Source organism: Cibotium barometz, chromosome 51, assembly GCF_041138505.1.
Source record: "Cibotium barometz isolate CiBa-2024 chromosome 51, ASM4113850v1, whole genome shotgun sequence".
Lineage (NCBI taxonomy): Eukaryota > Viridiplantae > Streptophyta > Polypodiopsida > Cyatheales > Cibotiaceae > Cibotium > Cibotium barometz.
This window is the reverse complement of record NC_141096.1, coordinates 37,297,563-37,306,170: the sequence shown is the minus strand read 5'-3', so window position 1 is coordinate 37,306,170 and position 8,608 is coordinate 37,297,563. Positions and strand designations below refer to the sequence as shown.

The window sequence follows — 8,608 nt, the reverse complement described above, 5'->3', positions numbered from 1 at the left end:
TAATATGAAAGTAAGCAAGTAAATGGGGAAAGAGAGAGGCCTTCTAATATGAAAGCAAGTAAAATTAAGCTTAGGTAGAGGCCTTCTAATATGAAAGTAAGTAAAATTAAGCTTAGGTGTACGGTGGTGCTTCCATCACCGTACACCTAAGTTCAATTGACTTGCTTTGATATTAGAAAGTCTCTCGTTCTCTCTCGATACACACATATACACATATATGTATACATATATATATATATACATGTATACATATAATATATATATGTATACATACGTACATACATACATACATACATACATACATATATATATATATATATATATACACACACACACACACACACACACACATAAGCACCATCACCCGTACACCTAAGTTCAATTGACTCGCTTTGATATTAGAGGGTCTCTTGTTCTCTCTCTATGTACATATATATATATATATATATGTATACAAATACATACATATATATATATATATACATAAGCACCATCACTATACACCTAAGTTCAATTGACTTGCCTTGATATTAGAAGGTCTCTCGTTCTCTCTATGTACACATATATATATATACACACACACACACACATATATATGTATACATATATATATATGTATATATATATGTATACATATATACATATATATATATATATACATATATATATATATACATATATATATATATATATATATATACACACACACACACACACACACACACACACACATAAGCACCATCACCGTACACCTAAGTTCAATTGACTTGCTTTGATGTTAGAAGGTCTCTCGTTCTCTCTATGTGTGTGTTTGTGTATAGAGGCACCATGTGTAAAGGCTCAACGTTGGTTGTTTCATTTATGTAAGCCAAATACGTAAGAGGCTAATAAAAAAACATGCATGCCTTTTAGGAGTCACCACTTAAAAATCTTATACACATAATAACATCACATGGAGTCACTACTTAAGAATTCTATACTCATAGAAACATCACACATGCATTCAATACATATTTCAAAATCTCACATAATATACTTAAGGACCCTATACATATAATAACATCACACATGCATTTAATACATATTTCAAAATCTCTTATCTACAAATTTCAGCAATTTAAATGCATTTGTTGTAAAAACTAATATCTGATTTTGACCCCAAAAAAGACCCTTATGTATGTAAAATTTTTAGTTAAATCTTCATATTTTTAAGTAAATGTACTTTCAAGGTGTATATAAATTTGTAAGTAGATCTAATAAAAGAGCCCATTTTTTAGGCACTTAAAGGATATGATACATATTTACAAGAAAATGAATAAATGGGGAGAGAGAGAGAGAGGCCTTCTAATATCAAAGCAAGTCAATTGACCTTAGGTGTACGGTGGTGCTTCCATCATCGTACACCTAAGTTCAATTGACTTGCTTTTTGATATTAGAAAGTCTCTCGTTCTCTCTCTATGTACGTATATATATATATATATATATATATATGTATACACACACATATACACATATATATATGTATACACACACATATACACACACATAAACACCATCACCGTACACCTAAGTTCAATAAGTTCAATTGACTTGCTTTGATATTAGAAGGTCTCTCGTTTTCTTTCTCTCTCTCTTTCTATATATATATATATATATATATTTAAATATATATATATATATATATATTAGAAGGTCTCTCGTTTTCTTTCTCTCTCTCACTCTCTCTCTCTCTATATATATATTTAAATTTAAACATAGAGGAAGAGAGGCGCCATGTGTAAAGGATCGACGTGGGTTGTTTCCAAGGCTAGCATTTTAGAGCGTGTCACACGCTGGTGATGCATCATGGTCGTTCTCCTATTTATACGCTCTCTCAGTCTCGAAGCCAATCAATCAATCTCTCAGTCTGCAACGCATGTGGTTTTTCATTAAATTAAGGCTATCTAATCTGATTCCTTGTCATCATTGTTAATTCACTAAATACATTTAAGTAACATTATTAATTCACTAAATACATTTAAGTCATCATTATTAATTCACTAAATACATTTAAGTAACATTTGCATTTATATTTGGCATGTGAAAGAACAAATTACTGTATTCATGTATTGTCAAGGGTGCCGCAAGGATGTTGTGAAGGCTCTTCGTCGAATGGAGGGTAGCAATATTATCATTTTTTTCTCTCTCGCTTAATGATGCCTGAGTATCATCCCCGCTATGCCAACGCAACCAGTTGCAATTTTAATGATGCTAACTAATCACATAATTAATCTAACGAATGCAATTGTTTGTTCGTAAAATCTCCTGCTAATTGTCGATAACCTTCTTCGTCATTTTATGCAGGAGTAGACGATTTCAGTGTAGAACTAGATCAACAAAAGGTGACAGTTACAGGCACATTTAATTCAGATTGTGTGGTTAAAAGGCTGGCTAAGAAGTCTGGGAGAAGGGTGGAGCTTTGGCCAGAACCGATGGACAAGCCAGAGGTTGATATACCAGAACCGATGGACTATTACTTCAGTGATGAGAACCCGGCTGCATGCAGTATCATGTAAGAAATATACACCATATATAGTTTCATGATGAAATACATGGCCTGCCATACACCATATCTAGGTTAATGACAAAACACACCTTGAAATACATGGTCCACCACTGACTCTACAACCCAATGCATACTCCTCAAAAACAAGAGGAGAGTCTCTTCTAAATTATGCACCCTCCTGCACAAGTCTCAGGTATATGCAGTGTGCCATATATCAATGTGCCATGAGATTTTCCTCCACTATGTTTGATTTTCTCACTTTGCCATGAAGTCAATGTAGGTAGGTTTGTGTGCATGCATATATACATAAGATGTACATAAATACACATGTAAGCGTGTCCGTGCATACATACATACGTATGTATGTATGTAACAAAGTTTCCAATCTTGCAAGTTAAATCATCAAAGATTCCCTCAAATATCTAAAATAAGCTAGCGTTCAAAACCATTACTAAAATATAGGCTTCACTTTTGAAAACCACTAAAATTATGTATTCTTAAACGTATCAACAAAAAAAAACCAAAAGCACCACTTTTTTTATGAGATACTTTTTGGAAAACTTTTATGATTGTAAACTCTTCACTTTGAAACAATTCTAAACTCAAAACAACTTAGTATTACACCTAAAAGCGAGAAATGTACTGTAAGTACAAGGTTAATGGACCCAATCTTATGAAATGATTTTTTACAAAAAGAAGTGCCACATTTAGTAAGTTACTATGTATGAAATTTTAAACTTACCTTTTTATGCTAGAACTATAAATGCAAGTCTATAAAGTCATCATTCCTATGATAAATAGCAATAACTTGGAAGGTATATGATAGACAACCCCCCCAACAAATGAAAGACCTCCAACCCCCCACCACACACACACACTCACTCGATACACTTGTTCACTCACTCGCTCACTTGTTTGCTCACTTACTCAAGACACTAGTACCCTTTATGAGAATAATAAAGGACTCTATCCAACCTCATAAGTGTAACTCGTAAGAGAAAAAAAAAAGGGACTACTAATGGACTTTGTCCAACCTCGCCCCCAATTGGCTATTTTTTGGGGTTTTTTTCGCAAAGAAAAAAAATCACCTTGCATCTTAAAACATTCGCCCAAATTCTGGCCGTTTGGAAGGGTTTTATAAAATATTCACCCAGTTTTGGACATTTAAGGGCATTTTTTAAAAACATTCGCCCCATTTTCTATAATTTTAGATTTATATAGGAGGAATAATCTCCAACCCACCTACACTTATATGTTCATATGGAGGAATCTTATTTTTTACCCTCGCAACCCAATTCCTAAACATAGCATGGACATGAAGCAAGTTTTTATTGAGAGAGGGAGAGAGACGAGACAAGAGACACCACATATGCTCCACAAGAATGAATCATATTAGTCACAAGTCATATATATATAGGCAAGACCTAGAGTGAGCTAGGGATAGCTATATATAGCTCCAATAGTTTTTGATATAGCTAATTTTTTAAATCATTCTCTCTCTCTCTCTCTACCCCCATATATCATTCCTATGTGAATTTAGCAAGAGCTTGGAAGCTATATAGTAGACAACCGTCCCCCCAAACACACAAATCACCCCGCACACCCCCTTCCCCCCTGTAAACACCCACACCCACACACATGTGCATGTGTATGCATATATGTGCACGCTCATGCTAGCGTGCTTGATCACTCATTCCCTTGCTCACTTTATGAAAATAATTCAAGAACTTTGTAGAAGCTTATAAGTTTGATGCCCTTCCTAAAAAGGGAATGGGCATGAAGCGACCTTCTCAAAGGGATCTTTTGATACTGGTAATTTTCTTAGCCATTCTCTCTCTCTCTCTCTCTCTCTCTCTCTCTCTCTCTCTGTCTCTCTCTCTCTCTCTTACACACACACACACACACATTTTTTTGTATGAGTAACTAACATTTTTTGGGTAAATTAATCATTCCTTTTATGGTTGTTTCTTGCATTCATTACTACATAATCCACTTAATTGAATTATTAATTATAGATTCCTTTGAACGAACACCTAATTCAAAGATGTTAGTTCAAGAGAATGTATACATTTCTTAATTGAATTATTAATTATATAATCCTTTGAACTAACACCTAGTTCAATTATGTTTCTACTACCTTGGCATTATTTTTAAAGTGTTTATATGGTAGTGATGTGTGTACATAGGCTAATAATGGGCCAAGGCACTTTTTCTCAATTTAAGAGGTTTTTCCTCCCGAGCATATGTACACACTCTTATGAGTGTGTGTATGTGACCTTATCATGTCACTTCACTTGTGTTTTAATCATTCTTATCAATCTACTTTGAGTGTTGTGCTTCTCTCTATCTCTCCTTGCTTGCTACATCTATATGTGTGTTGCTTTCTTCATCTCCACTCGAATAGTGATGTATGTAGTCCTATGAAGACACTATCGATCAGGGGATACATCTACTTTGTGACATTCATTGATGACTAATCTAAGAAAACCTAGGTTTATCTATTTAAAAAAATCTTTTTACATGCTTTCCACACTCTGTAATTTTAGTGATGACAACTCTAAGCATACCTGGGTATATCCATTGAAAGAAAAGTTAGAAGTTTTTACATGCTTTAGGCACTTTGTTTCTATGGCTGAAAATGTCTCTATATGTGAAGTTCTCACCCTTTAAAAAAGAACTCAAGGGGGGGGCGGGGCGGGGGGGAGTATATGTCAAAAGATTCTCATGTATATATGGCTGAAAGAGGCATAAACGATTAACGCAACATGGTGCCTTACAAACCTTATCAAAATGGTGTGGCAGAAAAGAAGGACATATCTCTCATGGAGATAGCATGTTGCATGGCCAAAGGTTAGGATTTTCCTCATGTTTTTTGTTGGAGGCAATTATGTGTGCCACTTATTATCTTCTAAACAGATGCCCCCCAAGGCTTGTTTTGAATGGCAAGAGGCCCTTTATGGCTCATTTTTTTATGTTTTTAGTTATCTTATTATACTCTTGAACCTGAGAAAAATAATGCAATAAGCTAGGTGATAAGGCCATAAAATGCATTTTTATGAAAAATAGATCAAAAAGCAAAGGATATAGGCTCTACCATCTGGCCAAAAGGTAAAGTTTGGTGACTAAATATGTTATCTTTATTTAGAACTCAATTTGGTCCATGATTTTATGCAAGAAAATAGCAAAACTTATACTCATAAAATATCTTTGTACACTCCTACTTTTGTACAATGTCAGGTAGCCATATGTAAAGCAAATGAATGCTTAACAAGGTGTTGAAAATAATTCCATACTAGCTGAAAATTAGCTCACATTTAAGCCTCAAATCAACTTATTGAAGAGGCAATTAAGGACGATCCATACATGCATCCAAGAGTATGCCAAAATGGTTATTGGTGTGCAAACATTGTGCGATAGCAAATTAGCTACTCCTTTGCCTAGCAGGACACATGCAAGTTCTCATTATACATCTTATTTTTGTGGATCATGATCTCATTTCTTGTATATTAAGTGAAGAAAAGCCTATTTACTTTGAGGATACATAGGATACTTATCATTGGATACAAGCCATGTAGGATGAGTATGACTCAATCCTAAAAAATGACACTTGGTATTTAGCATGTAGAAAATCCATTGGTATAGTAAGTTTATAAGCTTAAGAGTAAAGTTGAAGTGTTGTGACTGCTAAAAGACAAGGGTGCTTGTTTTGAAAAGGGTTATGCCCAAGACAAGGACATAGATTATGATGAGACATTTGCACCCAAGTATTGTATGACTACAATTAGGTGTATTATTACATTGGTAGCACATCATGGTTAGAATGTACACTAGTTGGATATCAAGACTTCCTTCTTGAATGATGCTCTTTATAAGGAGACTAATGTTTCTCAACCTCATGGGTTTTTTGAGAAGGGAAAAGAGTCTAAAGTATGTAAGATAAGAAAAGCTTTATATGGCCTTAAGTAGGCTCCCAAAGGAAGGTATAAGAAGATAAATATATGCTTGCTTGTAAATGGTTTTTACAATAGTCTAATTGAGAGTACAAAAAATACCCTCTATGTAAAGAGGAGTAAAGATTATTTTTTGGCCATCATTTTATATGTTGATGACATGCTACTCATAGGTCCTAATAAGGAGAAGATTTCAACTCCTTCAAGGTTGAATTACATGTATCATTTTAGAAGACAAAATTGGGCTCATTACATTATTATTTGGCTATATAGCTTATGTAGCATGATGATGTTCTTGTGGTGTTAAAATCAAAGTACATACATATATTTGTTATAGAATTTGGTCTTAAAAACTATAAGGTTGTTGTTACACAAATAGAGATAGGCACTAGGCTCAGTCTATCTAGATATAGGTAAACCATTTGATGCGTCACTTTATCAGTAGGCTCTTGGGTGCCTCATTTATCCATGTGATATGAGATCAAAAATTCATTTTGGGATCTCCTAGTGGATTAGGTTTATGTATAGTCTCGAAAGTCAGCATTAGCATTTTGTCAAGTGAGTGTTTCAATACTTACAAGGCACTCAACCCCTTGGTCAATTCTATGCTAAGGGGGGTGATATTCAATAAGACGATTTCAATGACTTAGTATGCTAATGACACATGAGTGTCCACTAGTGTCTTTTACTTTCATCTTGGTGATTCATGTATAATCATGGCTTTGCAAATGGAACAACCACTTTGAGTTGTGAAGCTGAGTACAAGGCAAAGTTTATAATAACTGTCACTACTACAAGACAAGGCATCATTAGTGGTGTTTATGTGTAGTGTTTTACGTTATGCCACTATAAGTGTTTTATGTTATGCCACTATAAGTGCTGTTATTAGCGCTGTTGATACCGCTGCTATTAACACTGCTCTTGGGGTGCTGTAAAAATGTCGCTATAAGTGCTGTTAAAGGCCTTAGAGACACTGGGAAAAAACAGAATATTGAAATTAAGTGGAAATAAAAACTTAAAATAAATTAAAACCCAGAAATCTTGAAAATCATCCAAATAATTTAAAATAAAACAACAAAATCATAAAATTGTTACACAAACTGATCTCAATATGTACATATGTTGTGATGATATATATTTAATTTGTACCACCATCAAATCCATTTTTCAATAAATCCATGCATGCCAACTGTTCTATCTCTAAATCCATCATTTCGATGGCTCCTATATCAATACAAAGTCCTATTCCACTACTTGAAGAGATGTAAAGGTATTATCATCATGGTCTTCATATTGATTGTTAGTTGCATCCTCCATTGATTGTCTATTATGGATTTCTTCTTCAACATCTTGATCTTGAAATATACGTTTAGATTGAGGAGTGACTTGTATTACATATCACCAATTAAGATCTCTTTGGTTTGAATGAAAAATATTTTGGTATTATATAGTCCACACAAGTGCAAAAATGTCAACCTTTTGATGACCACATTGCACTATGCACTTTATACTATAAGCCAATAAAAAATCTTTAATATAGCTTATATGTAAGCAATCTGTAATCAACATTATATATCTTAGCCAACCATCTTTACTTACATGTTAGTCACATTTGTAATCTCATAGCTTGCTCTAGGACATCTCTAAGCCATTCAATATTGCAATCCTTTGGAAGAGCCTTTAGGTTGGGTGGGTATGCCATGTGCCTCTATGTTGATCTCTTAAATGCTCTTCTCTCATCTATCCTTATATTTCTTGTATATTCATACTTCTCAATCCACTTTTCCATCACAAAAGTGTTAAGAAGAAAAAATGTAATGACCTTTTTGTCCATGGACTCGTCTATCTTTTGAATTCGTCCTTTTCCATGTGGCACATGTGACATCATTCGTTCATCCTCATCGTTATGCATGAATCTAGACATAGATGGAGCTTTCAAATATTCAGAGACGTATAAGAGGGATTCTTGCACCAACCATCCCTCTACCATGCCTTTGCCTCAAATACCTTCAAGGTTTTCATGAAGCATTCAAGAAAGAACATCCACCGGCTTTAAAAAACGCCACACTTATAGCCACCTCATCCACCAAATGTACTAGAAGGTGTCTGCTTC

The 8,608-nt window shown here is 34.2% G+C and overlaps 1 protein-coding gene across 1 annotated transcript; it reads left to right on the top strand.

Moving 5' to 3' along the window:
* Positions 1 to 2,103: 2,103 nt before the first annotated feature.
* Positions 2,104 to 2,555, top strand: LOC147609600 (copper transport protein ATX1-like). Its single transcript, XM_086787985.1, has 2 exons — positions 2,104 to 2,158; positions 2,344 to 2,555. The coding sequence occupies exons 1-2, from the start codon at positions 2,104 to 2,106 to the stop codon at positions 2,553 to 2,555; spliced, it is 267 nt and encodes an 88-aa protein (XP_086644111.1).
* The last annotated feature ends 6,053 nt before the right edge of the window (positions 2,556 to 8,608 follow it).